At 44.8% G+C, this 19196-nt stretch overlaps 1 protein-coding gene across 1 annotated transcript in view; it reads right to left on the reverse strand.

Annotated features, from left to right (window-relative positions):
- Nucleotides 1-7678: 7678 nt before the first annotated feature.
- sall3a (spalt-like transcription factor 3a) overlaps nt 7679-19196 on the reverse strand; it is a 62327-nt gene continuing 50809 nt past the window's right edge. The window contains exons 2-5 of the mRNA XM_056286972.1: nt 11602-12305; nt 9147-11502; nt 8415-8752; nt 7679-8110 (exon numbers count right to left, since the gene is read on the reverse strand). Coding sequence (XP_056142947.1) covers nt 7679-8110; nt 8415-8752; nt 9147-11502; nt 11602-12305 — 3830 coding nt within the window. The remainder of the gene's footprint in view (nt 8111-8414; nt 8753-9146; nt 11503-11601; nt 12306-19196) is intronic.

The raw sequence follows: 19196 nt of genomic DNA on the forward strand, positions 1-19196 counted from the left end.
GGAATGTGAATGAGGGGAGAACGTTGCCGTGAGAGCGAGACTCGGTCACGCGGTGTTATTACGGCTCTTAAAATATTTGATAAAAGGTACGGCGTGGTCGACGCAGCAATTCCGCACACAACAGATTGATTCCAGACTTAAAGACATGGCAGTAAAAAGAACCACCCCCCCCCAAAAAAACAACAACAAAACTAGAGGACCGAGAAGAACAAAGGCAGAGAAATTGTGCAAAAAAAAAAAAAGGTACACTTTTGGATTTAAAGCACCTATCTAAGATCCCAGGGCCTTGAGAATGGGATTGGATTACTGTCGGTTAGATTTACTTCTGTGGCTCTTCACCACTACATCATCGCAGGGCACCCTGCCTCCGGATCAATGGGGATATTTACTGCGCCTGTTCCAGGGAGACTTTCACAGTAGGCAGGGCATTAAACAAACAGCCGACAGCCTCGTCCCGGTGATGGCCTGTCTGTTCACACTGTGCCATGCCCAAATGTCACACACATTCACTTCAAACAGGTAGAGCACGGATGAATAAAAGAAAGAGAAAAGAAAAACAGGTTGCCAGGCTATTGTGTGTGTGCGCTAAAGGAAGAGAGCGACAGCACATTGTAAGAAAACCGAAGTATTTAGGAGAGAGAGAGAGAGTAGCATATGTTTACCATTTAAGATTTTTAGGCCAGTAACCTGAAATTGCAGTTGTTAAGATGGCAGGGGGCCGTTCATATGAAAGTACCTCTTGCCCTCGGTGGCTCCTAAATATTACAGCCTTAACAGTTAAACAATCCTACTTCTTACAAGCTACGCATCGTAGAGAAGTGTGGAGATTTAAGTGATTTTTTTATTTAATTAAAATAACAATGTGGGGGGTCTGGGTAGTGTAGCGGTCTATTTCGCTGCCTACCAACATGAGGATCGCCCGTTCGAATCCCCGTGTTACCTATGGCTTGGTCGGGCGTCCCTGCAGACACAATTGGCCGTGTCTGCGGGTGGGAAGCCGGATGTGGGTAAGTGTCCTGGCCGCTACACTAGCACCTCGTCTGGTCGGTTGGGGCTTCTGTTAGGGGGTGAGCGGAATAGCGTGATCCTCCCATGTGCTACGTCCCCCTGGTGAAACTCCTCACTGTCAGGTGAAAAGAAGCGGATGGCGACGCCTCGTGTATCGGAGGAGACACGTGGTAGTCTGCAGCCCTCCCCGGACCGGCAGAGGCGGTGGAGCAGCGACCGGGACGGATCGGAAGAGTGGGGTACAATTGGGGAGGAAAAACAAAACAACAACAAAAACAAAACAAAACAATATAACAATGTCCTTAACCTAATGCTGAGATTGACACTCACCACTGCTGAAACCACTTGAGGTGAACTGCGATCTCTCACCAAGTTCTTCTGCGATATCTCAGCAAGAGCTTATCATAGGATGAAATTAGATAGAGAAGAAATGCTGGTCTGGATTTCCAAACAACAGTCTTTACATACAAATACGCTGCCTGCAACATCATTTGCTAAATGCTTGCACATGATATGAAGAATGAGTGGAATGTGATTTTTTCCCCCACTCTAATTAAATATGAACAAAATAAGTGTTCTTGTGGAGAAAATATTTCACATGAAATTTCTTCATTGCTTGACAATCCCATTGACTGAGATCAGGTGTCTGCTATCAGCTGGGAGTGTCCTGCTAAACAATGGTCCTCCTCTAGGACTATCTATCTATCTATCTATCTATCTATCTATCTATCTATCTATCTATCTATCTATCTATCTATCTATCTATCTATCTATCTATCTATCTATCTATCTATCTATCTATCTATCTATCTATCTATCTATCTATCTATCTATCTATCTATCTATCTATCTATCTATCTATCTATCTATCTATCTATCTATCTATCTATCTATCTATCTATCTATCTATCTATCAGAATCAGGATCAGAGGCACTTTATTTGTCGTTTCATTTCATGCAATTGTGCACATGAAATGAAACAAAACATCGTGTCCCCCAGCCCACAGCAGTGCAACACAAAGACAGAAACACAAGAACTACAAGAACACTTATTTCCAAACTAACAAATCCATCCATCCATTATCCAAACCATTATCCTGCTTGCAGGGTTGCGGGGATGCTGGAGCCTATCCCAGCAGTCATTGGGCAGCAGGCGGGGAGACACCCTGGACAGGCCGCCAGGCCATCCCGACACACACACACACACACACACACACACACACACACACACACACACACACACACACACACACACACATACACACACACACACATACACACACCTAGGAGCAATTTAGTATAGCCGATTCACCGGACCTACATGTCTTTGGACTGTGGGAGGAAACCGGAGCACCCAGAGGAAACCCACGCAGGAGGGGGAGAACATGCAAACTCCACGCCAGCCTGCCAGTCTGCATGGGCTACCAGTTAGCTTAGCCTGCCCCGCTTCCACGTCCTGTCAGACCGCCTTCGATGTTTCCTCTTCTGGTGCAGCTCCGGTCAGTGCAGTGGTCCCTGGGCCCACAGGACGCAGCAGACCAGGCTCCCTCAGCTGATCCAACGCCAGCTCTCCCAGCCAGACACCTCTGACACACCTCCCCACACTCCCCACAACGACACAGTCAACGCTAGGCGAGGCCGCCGCCAGACCGCCCTCGGTTATATCGGAACTGCCGGTCTGCATGGGCTAGCAGTTAGCTTAGCCTGCCCCGCGTCCGCATCCTGTCACACCGTTACCTCTTCGGGCACAGCTCCAGGCAGGGTCGTGGTCCCTGGGCCCACAGGACGTAGCAGACCAAGCTCCCCCAGCGATCCAGCGCCAGCTCTCTCTGCCATCAAACGAAAACACAAATTTAGACGCAGACGTGGACAAAGACACTGACTGCATGGACGATACCGCGTGAGGCCGCCGCAAACGTGAATTCGCGCTGCCTTCTTCCCACACCGGAAGAGGAAATAATCTATCTATCCATCAATTCATTTGTGTTTATTGATTGATTATTGATTGTTAATATCTATTTTTCTCAATTTTCCTTGATGGATAAAGTGGCCATAGCTCACTTGCATTAGCTACTCAGAGACAGTTCAGATGGGAAATTGAGTTTAACGTAGGCTACTCCATTTCATATCCACTGCCTCAGATTATTATAATCATATTATTGGAGTGACAGCCTTTGTTTCATTTCACCCTCAGTGTAATCTCTGTTTGTGTGTTCTGTACCGAAATGAAACTGCCAATCCTTCGCTGTATATTGTGAGGACTATCAAAGGAGATTGTGAGCGAAACTCGTGCGTATGTGTGTGTGTGTGTGTGTGTGTGTGTGTGTGTGTGTCTGGCACAGGTAATTTCGGAGACAGAATGTATTTCTATCAGTACCAGCAACCACTCATTCTACACCTGACATAACTCCATGTTTATACAGTGGGAATATTTGATATCTCCATGTTTAAAAGTGTCTGTTATAATCTTGTGTGTGAGAAAGTGTGTGCGTGTCTGTGCCTGCTTGTGTGTGTGTGTGTGTGTGTGTGTGTGTGTGTGAGAGAGAGAGAGAGTGAGCGATTGTGTGTGTGTGTGTGTGTGTGTGTGTGTGTGTGTGTGAGAGAGAGAGATAGAGAGAGATAGAAAGAGAGTGATTGTGTGTGTGTGTCTGTGTGTGTACGTGTGTTTGTCTGTGTATGTGTGCGTGTATAAGAGCCTGTGTTTGTGATGGTGTATGGCTACGTGTGTGTGTGTGTGTGTGTGTGTGTGTGTGTGTGTGTGTGTGTTTATTGCCAGCTGTCAAATGGTATCAATCCTGTTCATATTTCATATTCTTTATATTATTATTATTATTATTGTATTTTGAAACAATAAGTCATTGTTTGAATCACAACATTATAAAATGACACTAATATTAAAAGTGCAGTGCTGTAATATCACAACTGTTGCATCAAATCATTTTTCGGAGTGGGTGGCCTGCACCGCACATGTGTTGAAGTGATTCACAGCATTGAATATAGCACCGCTGCTGGTTTTAACCAGATGGGAAAGGTATGTGTGTTTCTATGTGTTTGTGTGTGTGTGTGTGTGTGTGTGTGTGTGTGTAATATGATTTCATGACATTACAACAGCCACAACCGTCCAGAAACAATGTTGCCTCACAGACACTCACTGGCCCAGGGCAGCAGGAATGCATCTTAGTTATCAGTTGAAATGGCTGGGCACATTTTTGTTTCAGACATATTGCAGCCCGTGTGAGGCAGAATGATTGTCAGAGGGACAAACATGGATTGTCTAACACACGTTGGCCCCTGCCCTCATGATTCCTATTGTGTTATCAACAACAAAGTGGACACTTTCATAAGTAGGACCCAGAATTCAGCGGAATCACATTCGGAGTGCTCACTAAGACGTTTTACTTGGGATTGGGATTCATTGTTCGTTATATATTTGACTGGGATTTTATGTAGTGCATATGCCCATCTAACACACACACACACACACACACACACACACACACACACACACACACACACACACACACACACACACACACACACACACACACACACACACACACACACACAGCCTCTACAGTTACCTTTGGGTTAGAGGTTAAGGGCTTAACACACAGGGAGGCCAATGCGTCCAGTCATAACTGGTAAAGATGCTATGGTTGACATGGTGCACGTCCATGATGTAGGAGTCACACTTCATCACTGGTTTTTAACCTATTTCTATAATTACAGATGGTACGACAATTTAACTCCAGTACACTGTGCTTTTGTGGTGATTAATTCTAACAAATAAATTATACTCGAGGGAGAGTGTATAAGTGTATAAGTTTGAATAAAACACTGGGGGGGGGGATTCGGGTAGCGTAGTGGTGTATTCCGTTGTCTAACACGGGGATCGTTGATTCGTTGGGAGGAGGAACTGGAGAGGGGGACTAGCGTAATCCTCCCACGCGCTACGTCCCCCTGGTGAAACTCCTCACTGTCAGGTGAAAAGAAGCGACTGGCGACTCCACATGTATCGGAGGAGGCATGTGATAGTCTGCAGCCATCCCCGGATCGGGAGAGGGGGTGGAGCAGCGACCGGGGCGGCTCGGAAGAGTGGGGCAATTGGCTGGATACAATTGGGGGGGGGGGGCAAATGAAAAAAAAGGAATAAAACTGGCTGTTGCAGCTAGAAATTCGCGAAATAAAATGCAACTTGATTGATTGATTGATTGATTGATTGATTGATTGATTGATTGATTGATTGATTGATTGATTGATTGATTGATGTGTGCAGGGTGACCCACACGCCCCCCCCCCGTATCGCCTCCTGTGGTCAGCGCTTCACATTCAAAGACCAAACAAAGCCAGATCAGAATATTTGATTTGCATGCTCTGCTCCAGAGATTCACAGCCTCATGTGAACTGGAGTCATGACGTGAAGGACAACATTTGCGGAGCAGAGCATTCAGTGTTTGGCACACCAGCCGCCATTAATGCCTCCTTTAGTAGCCTACTGCAAATTATAACGTGGTGCATCTCAAGTCAACGTGTCCGACGTGCATCTGTGTTCAGTCGAGCAGGGAGATGAAGGTTTGCTGTCAACATCTGCTGGTGTTTGTGTCTCTCTTACACACACACGCACACACACACACACACACACATACACACACCAATGTGAATAATAATCTGAATAATAATGTAAATAGTAGAAATAATGTTTGCTGTGTTATCATAATGTGTAATTTAGCTGTTTTATGACTCTTGGCGCAGGAAAAGTAACGTACCAAATAAAACAGGTTCTTTGGGATTCAGTGGGATTGTATTGTATGCATGTGTTTAATCAGCACAAACTGTTTGGGAACTGTGGCCATGATTGCCATTTGTCCCCGAAGAGCTCCATTATTTATTTGGTATTCCTAAAATAAAACATCCAGTTTGGAGGAGCCTCTCTGAAATGTTTTGCATTCGTTTTATTTTTGGACAGCACCATACATATCTATATAAGGAAGGCATTTGTTTCCAAAAAAAAATATCAAATACTACATGAAATGTGCTGGTCAATCCTGGGTCATATTCATGTTTTCCTTTTTAACAGACATTTTTGACGAATGGTTTGACGTACAAACTTATCATGATGTTATAAAATTGTGTGTGTGTTTGTGTGTGTGTGTGTATATATATGAGAAAGAATACGTAAAAAGTAATAATAACAATAAAATTAGCAAATTTCTTCAACAAAATAAACTATAATTTTCTGAGGTAATGTTGAAATACAGTACAACAAAAGGTGCCTGACGTCATATTTCCCATATAGTCGTTCCGTCTGAAGAGCGCGAGAGCAGTTTGAACCAAACGCGGGAGAAGGAAAGAGCGCGCTGCGCGAGATTCTTACGACGGACGCGTCATGTCCTGTGACGCAATAACGGCGCTGACAGAGGACAGGAAACGGCGGCTCAGGGAGGAAAACCAGACACAGGTGACCAGTTTTCTCTCTTGTTTTATTTAAGAAGGTTTGATTGAGGGATGAGTTTGGACTCTGGTAAGTAGCACAGACGCAACAACAGAGGACCGAGTGGTATGCTGGAGACAGTTAAAACAGCACGTGATAGATAGCTCAGTGAAAAGGTTAACGCTAACTCACAGACAAAAACCTCTTGTTTTTAAAAAGTGCATTCACAAACATGACAAATACTCTCAACTCATGGTGTCTATCTTTTATGTGATACAAAATATGCATACCTGTTTTAGATTTGTTCGTATTTCTATACATAGATATTTCTTTTTGAAAGGATAACTCTTTTCATTTTTATTTTTTTTACAAAGGTTAAAAGCAGGGTTGTGGTCATAGCAGCTTCGGATACCTCCAGCCTCTCCACCACGCCACAGTCTGAACAGATATCCAAATTCAACCTCACCGGGGCTCTCCTTGCCGTTCACTTCACAATGACACATTGTCTTTATTGAGAGAGATATTCATAAGTGAAGCCTGCATTTTAGAAAAAAAATGGATCATAAAATGCTTGGGCCATTAAATATATTTTTATATACCCGCTTTTTTGTCAATATCATAAATACTAAAGACACATGACAATATTATAAGACAATGCTGGGAGACTAAATGTAAAGATTAAAATAGTTCAAACATTTTTTTCAAGTTTTCTAGTTCATGAGGGAAAAAAAATCAGGCGAGCACAGAAACACTATAGTTTAGTCTTTTCATCAGTCTGTCCGTAGCTCCTTTATGTTTGAAAGGACAATCACAAACAGGGTTGGCAGACATGGGCTAGTCCTCTGCATCTAGTCTGTTTTCTCTTTTACTCCTGTTCACATGGGACGTTTGCCCATCACACATGTAACAGGATCCTGGTTTCAAAATAATTCAAAAAGCAGTCAAACATACTGATAAAACCAATAAGTACCATGCAAATCTTGCAAGACAACATATTCTCAAACAAGAGACAAATTATTCTTTGTATGGGAAAAATATCTAGGAGGAGGGGATGGGTGAAAGGCAAAAACCTCTAATCAGTACTAAATACTATATTTGCAAAACCAAACAAAAAATACTTCATCTGTACATAATATAGTACGTATGAGTTCAAACTGGATTAACAGTTTCTTTCCTTGTCATAAGACTCTTAGTCTTTTTTTTCATAGCCTACCTTGTAATAATACAGAAAAAAAGTCCTTAATTGATCCCAATCTCTTTGTTCTCCTCCATGAACCTGGAGAAAGGCCGACTGGCCCCGACATCCAGGCCACTTTTGTCCATGGCTGTCATGGGAGGGCTGCCACTGGTGTGTACCTGGTCCATTCCTCCAGGCAGGGCTCCCAATGAGGTGATTCCTGCTGCACCCAGGCTGACAGGCAGCTGGGTGATGCCTCCGTTCTGGATCACGGAGATCTCATTGTTCTTCATGGCCAGGCCATTGGTAATGGCGGCTGCGTACTGATTCCAGAAGCCTGGGTCGACATTCATGGCCCTGGCTGCCAGATCCTTTTGAAACATCTCGCTGAACTTCATGGCATCTCCGCCCAACAAGGCCATGGGATTCTCCACGGACAGACGCCGACCCCTGCGGGCAGGCGCATTGTTCCACATGTGTGTGCCCATGTGCACCTGAGGATCAAGACAAGGTGAAACCTCATGAAAGTCTTGCCTCTTTTAATGCATCAGCAATTTCTGTGTTACATACATTTGGTATTCTTTCATATAATAATGCAAAATAGGTATAGGTTAAAGTAAGTAATATCTTATTTAAAAGTGATTTAGTGTTCTGTTGATTAATAGAGCTGTTACTGCTTTTTATTCTGATTTTATGATGCGTAATTAATGTACTATAACTGTGTCACAGTCCCTTTATATGGTATTAGGTTATGTTAACTTTAAATAACTGATGATACAATATTAGGTTAACGCCTACCTTCAGATTGCCTTTAGTGGTGAAAGCCCTTCCACAGATAGAGCAGCCAAAGGGTTTCTCCCCAGTGTGGGTGCGTTCATGTATCTGCAGGGCGCTGGCTGAGGAGAAGTTCTTCCCACAGGAGTGGCAGTTGTGCTGCTTTGGGGTGCGTCTGGGAGGGGGTGGGGCCAGCATAGGGGTGATGCTGGGGCTCATGGTTGTCTGGGGTGCTGCGGCAGGCACCTGGATGCCCACAGGAAGGTGAGGGTTGTCACTCAGGGACATTGCCTTGCTGTGGCCATTCATTTCCATTTTGATCATGTTGGATGCCGTGGTGGCCAAATTAGGAGCGCTCAGGCCTTAAGGAAAGAGTACACATTTTTATATTCTCATATTTTCAAGGTCAATTACATAACACCGAAGGCAGTATTTAATGGTGATAATATTACTGTAGCATTAATAAATTGTTTTATAATAAAAATCTCATAATAATATTTAGAGTCGGTAATGTTTACAATTATTTATTGCTTAAAGAGGGGTGAAATCCAGCAACTATATTCAATTTCAATTCAAAATTGTATATATTACATGATGCTACCCTCAAAAAGAATATGAAGCAGTTAGTTTAGCAATAACATTATGTTAGAAATAATTGTAATTTTATATCTGTGTTGATGTTTATTTGAATATGGAATCAAAACAAAAATCAAATAATTTGTGTGTAACTCAACTATTTGATAGTTTTGAACATACCTCGGTCTCTGTTAAGGAAGAGCAAATTTAAGTGGCTCTCCTCCTTGATAAAGTGCCTGCCAGGCTGAGTGGCAGTGAGGTCCAGGGCCCCAGTGCCTTCAGATGCAGGAAGTGGGGAAGGGGTCTCTGATTTCTCAGACTTCACTGTTGTCAGGCCTGCTGGATTGCTTTCCTGCCCTTCCTCTTCTGTCATGGCGCTGCTGTTGTTGTTATTGTTATTGAGTGTAGTGGGGGACTTAGAGTGCTGGCTCTCTGAGTGGCTGTGGGTCGGGGATAAGTGCTGCATGGAGCCAGAGGACTCAGACAGGGCCGGACTTCCCAGGCTCTGACCTTCCATATCCCCCATTGCAGATAGGGAATCGTTAGTAAAGAAATCACCCTCTCCTCCAAAACTGTTGCCATTTCGTGTAGTCTTCTGACTGAATGCACGGGTCATGTTAGCAGTGGAGTCAATCATCTTCATCTGGTTCTCCAAGGCAGCTATGCTGGAGATGACGGAGGTCGGCGGGGAGCTACCTGGTGAATAAGGTTTAGATGGATCCATTTCTCCTTCCTTTAGGTCAGCTTCCTCCTCCATAGCCAGCTCCATTTCATCCAGAAAGTCATCATCATAGTTACTCATTGCATCTAAGCTCTTTTCATCAAAAGAGAGATCTGCATCCATTTCCTGAAGACTCTCAGGCAGCGGGGTGTTTGGGATCTGCCCTCCCATGTGCATACGGATATGCTGCTGTAGGACAACTGCATTGGTGAACTTCTTCTGGCAGATAGGACAGGAGTGCTGGACACGGAGTGGAGGTTTCGATCTATGGACGCCAAAGTGTGTTTTCAGGTTCCCCTTGGTGGTGAACGCCCGCCCACATATCTTGCATTTGAAAGGCCTCTCACCAGTGTGGATGCGGTAGTGCATCTTGAGAGCACTCTGACAGCTCAGAACCCGATGGCAGATGACACACTGGTTGGGGTCAGTCATTTTTTTGTCAATATTCTCCACCAGTTGTTGTAGTTTTGAGGTCTCAGATGTTTGCATAGAGTCTAGGAGGCCGCCAAAGGGAAATCTGGCCTTGAACTGCTCTGAGAGCGCAGGGAGGACAGGATGGGAAATAGGGTCAGGGTTATTGACAGTTTCAGTGACCTGGCTACTGCTGGTAGATGTGGTGGAGGTGACGGAGGTGGAAAGTACAGCTTGAGTTACTACAGTTGTGGTGGTGGTGTTCTCCCCTGGCCTAGTGGAGCAGTTTGGAGGCAAGTGAACACCCTCGCTTTTCAGGTGGCGAGATACATCACTCCCTGGGTTTGGTTTCGGGGATAGTGAAGTAGTGGTCATTCCAGAATCGATGAGAATATTAGGGGACAGTGATGGACACTCACTTGATGGAGGAGATGGCCTCTGTGGGGATCTGTTGAGAGGGGTTATACTTGGAGACTCACCAAAACCTCCGATCATGCTTGGCAAAGTGGGAGGGAGCTGGAGTCCAATTGAGGTGGGAACAGTGGGGAGTACAGGTTTGCTGTCTAGCCATGTGGTCACTGGCTTCTCAGGGGGAAGAGACATGCCATATGGGATGCCTGAGCTGGTGGGTACGTTATCCAGGTACTCTGGTACAGGGTAGGGATTCATTTGAATATGTGGATATTTCTCTTTGTGCCTCTGGAAGTGAACTTTTAGATTCCCCTTTGTGGAAAAACGGTTTCCACATATGTTACATTTGAAGGGCCTCTCTCCAGTGTGGGAGCGCAGGTGGATCTGCAGGGCGCTGTCACTGCCAAACACTTTGGCACAGAATCGACACTTATGCTTAAAGAAGGGGTCTTCAGAGCTGGGCTTAGTGTCAAACACAGAAACGTTGGGGGGCTTCCCCTTGCGGTGCTTCATCAGCGCAGAGAGGGGGTCAAGAGCATTGGCCGTGGCTGCTATGCTGGCTAGCGGGTTGGGAAAGATGACGCTGCTCGAAGAACTGTGAGGTATCAGTGGTAGACTCGAGGCTGAGCTCAGGAGGCTGCCGTGGCTTAGCGACGGAGGAGAGGAGCAGTTTCTGGGAAGGACTGAGCTGCTGCTGGTGCCACCACCACCTGTTACACTACTGCTGCTGCTGCTACTGTTGTTTTTATTCATTACAGAGGAGGAGCAGGGGGGCAGCAGAGATGACAGCCCATTGCTGCTGGGTGGGGGGAAGACTGAGTTAACTGTGGATGTAGTGGGGTTTGACGAGTTAGACTGCTGACTGCCACTTTGTAGTGTGTGAGAGAGAGTCCCGTCTATTGCTGAGGTAAGAGGAGAGGGGCCTTGCCCACTTAGAGTGGCTGGCAACCTAATAGGCATCTGATGGACAGGGGGAGTTATGAAGTTATGCAGCTGCAGCTGGTTCGTTGCCGGTGGGACACAGGATGATACAGCCCCTTGTACTCCAGCCACAGAACTGTGATGGGTGAGGTTGACAGTCGACTGCGAGGCAGGCTGTCTGTTCATCAGAGCGACCTGACTCCGGATCTGTTCTATCAGTTGCAGCTGGTGGATCTGCTGCTGCTGGAGGGCCATCAGCTGATCCAGGATCATGGGAATGGCCATGGTGGAGACCCCACTGCCTGCCGCCGCCGCCCTCACACTCTGCGAAAACTGGGCTACAGCTACCCGTGTCCCATGAAGTGTTTCCAGGGTGACGTTGGTGCTTGGCATGGTGTAGCTTGCGACTGCAGAGGGGGCAGCATCGCTTAACTGAGGTAGGGAGCCATCTGGCTCAGGGGACACTGCATCTCTCTCCTCTGGGTCCAGGGGTTTATCAAGAGATAGTTCCAGCTCCATCGGCTCGTCCTCCTTCTCCAGGGCACTGACCCCCTCCGGGGGTGTAATCTCTGGGACCTCCTCTCCCTCCCCAATGGGGCTTTGGTTGCCCTCTCCAGGGTCCTCGCTGTCTGCCTGGTCACTGGGGCAGCTGGGTACAGGAGAGGGCTCTGCAGGGTACTCCTGGGAGGGGTTGGGAGCACCCTCATTCTCATTTATGATGAGCACCAGCGGGTTCTTGGTGCAGCTTTTTAAATGTTCACAGAAGTCCGACCACTTGAAGAACTCAGCGCAACACTTCTCGCACACATGGGTCTCTTCACTCCCACTACGGCTTTCATTCCCGCTGTCGGCATCATCCAGTACATCACTCTGGGCTGGGGAGGACCGGGAGAGAGAGAGAGAGAGAAGGAAAGAGGTGGAAGGGAATAAGGGGAGAAAGAGACATGAAGGGAGGGGGAGAGTGGGCAAAAAAAGAAAAGAATTAATGAATAAATGATCAATAAAGTATCCACATATTTGCAGCACACCTCTACAAAGATTTAACCTCAGATTTTTTTCTCTCTTTTAACATAACCAAAATCAATATCTTTTTTATTTATTTATTTATTTTTCACTCTGAACAAATTGCCCTAGTTCACCAAATCTCAAGACCCAGTATTGCGCATTCTCTCTCTCTCCATAGAGCTAGCTAATAATTTTCTTTGTGCAATCCATCAAATTATGAGGGCCTATCAATTGTGGATACTGCCGCTTAATGAAATTCCATAGAACCTATTGATTTCCAATATTTCATACAATTCACAGCTGCCTCATCTGTTGGGTACAAATCAGGTCTTTGATGGCCCCATTAAGATTCCCCTCTGCTATCAAGCCCAGTCATTTCCACCTGAATTTCAAATGCCTGCCTCAGCGTGTTCATTTAGCATTTTTAAAGTAACACTTTATGAACCTGAATCTAAACAAGGTAATTACCTACATGCACACATAGTAAACACACACACACAGTCACAGACACACACACACACACACACACACACAAATGCACATATTCACATTTCTTTAGACTATATATGCTGAAATTATGTTGGATGTAAGAAATATTATGCTGTGAAAAAATATATATAGAATACTATCTAATACATTGTTGCTCCTGCACAATTTGACCCTTAAATTTTGATTAAAAGTCAAAACAATATATTGAAATCAAATTTAAACTCACCGAATTCGACCCTTCTAGCACATAGAAATGGTTTTATTCAAATCTATATCAGTGTCATTGAAAATTGTGCCCTGTTGTCCTCTATTGAAACGCAAAGCATGAAGATACATTTTACATCCAAAATCCGCAAAACGTTTCAAGTTTACTCAGGGATCCATCTCTCTGTTTCTTTCTCTCGTTCTCTCCCTTCTCTCGTGCTTTCAGAAAAAAAGAAAAGACTCGACAAATTACATGCTAGTGCCATGGCAGCAATGTCTCTGATTAGTTACACATGTTTAATCACAGCTGTAGGAAGCCACTTCCTCTCTCACATCCTACCACCCCCAACAAACAGAGCTGGCATGTGCCCGGAACATGGCTCTGATGTACACCTGATCACAACCAGGGGCATGATCTCCCTGGTGTGTGCCTTTTACTTTGTGTTCTAGCAGGGTATGTGTGTGTATGTGTGTGTGTGTGTGTGTGTGTGTGTGTGTGTGTGTGTGTGTGTGTGTGTGTGTGTGTGTGTGTGCGTGTGTGCGTGTGTGCGTGCGTGCATGATTGTGTGTGTGGGTGTGTGCATGTTCATATGTGTGCGTGCATGTGCATGTGTGCATATGTGTGTGCGTGAGTGTGTGTGTGAGAGAGGGCGAGAGAGGCTTATGTTCAGTCACAGACCACTTTCCTCCCTTGTGTGTTTCTTTTAACTTTACTCAAAGCCTTTATTAAATGTGTGAGTGCAGCTCTTTATGTATCAACCAGAAAAATCAACTTCCTTTTGTTTTAAGCCATACTGACTCTGGTTGCATGTGTCTCTATATGTGAATGTATGGCTATTTGGGCTTTTCTGTACAATGATGTGCTAAGTAAATAACACCTAAACAATCCTTAATCTTATTTCCAACAGCATAATAAATGTCGGTCACTGCATCGTGGTCGTCACCCTCTGTCCTTATTACAATGAATCATTAGCAGAGAAATTCATCACACCTCCTGTGATTTCTAGCCAACGGTGGTAATGGGCTCTTTTGGCTGATGATTAACTGGGAGATTTTTGGAAGGGCTACCAATTTTCATCACTGCAATAATGGAAGACATTATTATTATTTTTCTCCCCACAGCCAAAAGAATCTCCCGAGAATATACAAAAGATGAGGTATTGGATAAAAGGAGACATAGCTTTATTTATACCTACATCCTGACTTCTATTGCGTGACGACTCCTTCCTCTGGCCAGATTTCTTTTTGTGTCACTCGACACTAAAATTCAATAAACAACCACTGGAATAAATATCATTAAAAATGACTGCATGTTTGAACTGGTTGCTACTGCCATCAAAAATCCAAATCAAAACATGAAAAGCAGGGAGAGACTAGAATAGCCCATGACATGTGACCGAGGCTAGAAGAAAAGACACTCCTTAGCCAAGCGGGGGACAGCGAAACTTATTTCCATAATTGCGGGTTGAAAGGTCAACACAAATGAGTGGGCACTGTGGCTCGTAGGCACAAGCTGATTAGTTATCAGAACGGTATTACTGCCAATCTCTCTTATTCATTCATACAATTACAAGTGGGGGTCTTTGTATGCCTGTGACCTCACCCAACTCAGCTCATACTCAATGAGGCATGCACACACACACACACACACATGCGCGTGCGCAAACACACACGCACACACACACACACACACACTAACAGCAGACCACACATGCACACACATTAAAACAACAATTCCTTTATTTCAGTATCGTTTATGTCTCAAGTGAATGGGTAAAGGCCTGCATTGTACATTTTTTCATCATTTGTGACAAACTGACAAACAACTGACAAATATTATAGGCTCCAGCTTTCTGCAGCGTTGCCACGTTAGAGAGGGAATATTAAAAAATACACAGGACTACTGGTTTTCACTGAAGCTTTTTTGGGCAAGAGATTGCACATTCCTATGATTAATCAATAAATCATACGTGACATGAAATTAAAGAGCAAAAAAAAATTACACGTATTTTCTAATAATTTCTGATTATCATAATCATGCATTATCAATAGTCCCACAATATTGCCATTGTTAAGACATAGTCTTCCTGAAACACATGTATTGATGTGCACAGCAGTGTAAAGGCGACACAATGTGTGTGTATGTGCGTGTGTTTCAGAGAATAAGAGTGCGAGCGTGTGCCTATACGAAAGAGAGGGAGAGAGTGTGTGTGTGTGTGTGTGTGTGTGTGTGTGTGTGTGTGTGTGTGTGTGTGTGTGTATTTGTTTGCATGTGTGCTGTTGGATGGGGGTGGCAGTATTGATTCTCCCATAGCATGAAAAAGGAAGGACTGAAAAAATCCAATCAGTTTTTCATTCCGCTAAGAGTCCTGCTTTACGGAGATGAAAATATGAAGCTTAACATGGTCAATAGGGGGATTGTACACTTAGAATCTGTGTATCCGCTATCTTGCCCAGCAATCTTTGGCATGCTAACTGAAACCGCTAATCTGACATATTATATCAGATGAGGTATTCATGCTTTCCACTGATTCTGTGAAAGCCACAGAGCCGTGCATTGAGAAAAGCACTAAGCAATTACAAATTCTCCATTCTTAACAATCTCCAGATTCAAATAGACAATACGGACAGTCACACACACACACACACACACACACCAATACAGGCATGCCCTATAACAACACCGATTACACACAGGGCAAGTTAAAATATATGTCTGTAGTAACCACAAAAATAAGAGGAGTTTTTTGAGCTTTTTATCGGTAAATTATTCAAATTTTGACTGGCTTCGAACTGAAATTCAGCGAATCTGGTGGCTATTCTAACGCTGTACACGCTTCTGGCCCACCATGTTGTAATCTCTAATAGACTGCCTGCACTTCCAGCCCTCCTGCTGGGCCTGTACACTGCATTCCTCCCAGGCATGTGACGAGTGCTTAGGACCCTTAAACTACAGATAAATCGCCGCAGGTTCAACCAAAGCTACGAGGTGTGTGTGTGTGTGGGGGGGGGGGGGGGGGCAAATAGCCTGCTCGATTCAACAATGTGAAAATTCTTGTGCCCGTGTTTCTTTTTTTTCCCACCTCGTGATTCCTTTTCACCGTATATTTCTCCCCCCCCCCCCTCCGTTTCTCTATCATAACTTCCAGTTACCATTTAACTTGTTTTCTCTTTTTCGCTATTCTGCTACAGAGAAGTGAAACTATGAGAGCATGACGCGATGCCTTCCACCACCGTGACATGTGCCGCTGGCCGGCCGAGCATCCTGCCACCTGCAGAGGAGTGGTCCTCAGCAGCCCGGCTCTCTGCCTGCACCCGGCCAGACCCAGCAGCCCACTGCAGACCCGGCAGCCCACTGCAGAGTGCTGCAGCCACATCTGCACTGACACAGAGACCTTTGTCACTGCCCGTACATGTGATGCAGCCAAAACATTAACGATTTGTTTGTGCAAGCATTCTCAATACAGTATTCAATGACGGCACCCCGTCCAGATGACTGTGCCGTGTATCAAGAACGAAAGTTACCCCCCCCCCCCTCTGTCTGTATCTCTCTCCCTCTTTCTCTTTTTGTCTTTCGTGTAAGATGCAACTGAGTTTTAATGATCTATCTGTTGTGCTTTTATTATATTATTATTATTATAATTATTATCATCATCATTATTATAGCAGGTCAAAGCAAAATCTGAAGGCAGATTCTGTCTGTTTACACTATACAATAATACATGTATAATGTATTGAGGTGAATAAATCTGTAAGCAAAAATATTTAGCATTTCGAAGTAAAGGCCTATTTCACTACAACTAGTTTATCACTCACAAGCCTCTCTCTCTCTCGTCTCTCTCTTTCTCGTCTCTCGTCCGTCTCTCGCCTCTCCTCTCCCTTCCCGTCCATCAGGACATTACCTTGTCGGTGTGTGTGTGTGTGTGTGTGTGTGTGTGTGTGTGTGTTGGGCCATATTTGAATGTCTTCTAGAAAACAGGTCTTTGTGGGTGGTCCAGAGACCTCCACCAAATGGTGAAGGCCAATTAAAACAAAAGCCTGACAAAGTCCCACTGCAGGGGAAGTGGGGAAACAACCACATTGTCACTTTTAGTCGGGGTCTTGTCATTCTATATCCTCCTTCGCACCTCATAAGTCCATCCAGCCTTGCCTTTCATGTTTCCTGTGTTTCCCCCCAGACATGTTTCAGGATGTGTTTTTACATCAAGGTTTGACTTGGAAGTGATTTACCAGCAATACCTGCTGTAAGGATACAGAAAACGTTGACGCGTGTTGGCAGTCTTCCTCTTCTTCGTTTCCCAGATTCCCGGTGATTCGTGGCTAAGCGCTCGGCAGCGTGTTTAGTGATAACATGCAAATCCCATGCATGTGTTGTGCCTCGCCCCTGGGGCCGGGGGCTCATGGGGGATCCAACGCGGAGGAAGCAATAGCCAGATGAAAGGCCGCTGCTGTTAACACTTTCTAGGACACGGTGAGCGGCGCTGCCAAGGTCAATGGCACAGATGTTGTAATTGGACGACGAGCCGAGGGCTAGTAGTAGTAGGAGCTGCCTATAGGCAGACTGAAGCAAAGGTGAAGTCAGCAGGTCCGACAACAGCCGTCCTAAACAGTGACCCTCGGGCCACACGGCGGGCCGTGGATGTGCCAACAAGTCCACTTGTGGCACGTCCACGCTGAGTCAGATTTTTAAGGAGCGGGCATGAAAAATATCCTTATTGGCTGACACCCACGACTGTATAGTTTTCTTAGCAAGGTTTGTTAAGGTCAGACCAACTTGACCTTTCAGAAATAAATTGACGGTCCTAATTGAATTCACTGTGTGTATGAATGTTGACATTGTGGCTAATCTAATAGCAGTGTTGTCGCTGGAGTCCTTACCAGGTAATCTATGTGACTGGTGTTACAAACAGATTCCTCTGTTAATAAGGAGTGTGTCGCTGAGAGCAACTCTTAACACCAGGTTTAGCAGGACGATCTTACATCTCATTTCTCGGCTTTACAGTGGCGCAGGCCGGCATAATTTATGCTAAGTCGTCCGAGTCATCCGCTGACAAGACCATTGGATCTTTTGAATTCCTTCAACATTACGTGCAATTTGTCAAGGCAAGTAATCAATATTTCGGACACGAGCTGCTCAATGACAATAGGCAGCGAGAGAGCGCGATCATACTGACACGACACACTCGGCCTGACATTTGCTGCACCTCTGCGAGTTTCTGTGGATGGAGGATGGTATTTAGGGGATTTGTATGGGCGTACTATCTTGTGCTGAAGGCTTGGGATTGTTTTACTCCAGTGTCTCGACTGAAAACAAGCAGGCCAGTATGCCTCGCAAACAAGGACGGGCAAGGAATACCCTTAACACTCAGCATCAATGTAGATTGATAATTGGAGTGACATAGGCAGTTCTCACACCGCAATCATTAGTGCTACGTGCACAAGTATGCTTGTGTGTGTGTGTCTGTGTGTGTGTGTGTCTGTGTGTAAGTGACTATGTACATGAGTTTCTGCTCGATCCCACATATACATAATACAGCCTATGTATTTGTGTGTGGCAGTACATTAGCTACTTCTGTCTTTGAGCTAATGTATCTTGTCTGAATGTTATGCATCGCTATATAATTTTAACATTAAAAAAAATCAAATACAAAAAGTGCCATTAGATTTTCTGCAACAATATTTCACACCTCTGGTGTACGTGTCCAATTTTTCTGCAAAGGATTGTATGTGTAACGAAACACAACTGTTTAAAAAAACAGCGTACTCCATATTTGCTCTGTCTTAACGTGAAGTATTTCTACAGAATATTTTTTTAAAACGTTCATATTTTTGAGTTAATTTTCAGCTCAGCGTTCCCCCAAAAAAAGATCACAACCTGTCTTTTCTATGGTAAGATGATGAAGAAGAAAAAAATTAGCTGACAGAAATAAAAATGTCATTCGTGTGGACTGTGTGCAAGACAGTCCTGCACACACACACACACACACACCTCTGTTGTCTCATGCAAGAGCCTGGGATGCATTTCCCTCAAAAGACACTTGGTGTGAAGACCGGGACAGCTCCAGAAC

The sequence above is a fragment of the Lampris incognitus genome, chromosome 9 (assembly GCF_029633865.1).
Source record: "Lampris incognitus isolate fLamInc1 chromosome 9, fLamInc1.hap2, whole genome shotgun sequence".
Lineage (NCBI taxonomy): Eukaryota > Metazoa > Chordata > Actinopteri > Lampriformes > Lampridae > Lampris > Lampris incognitus.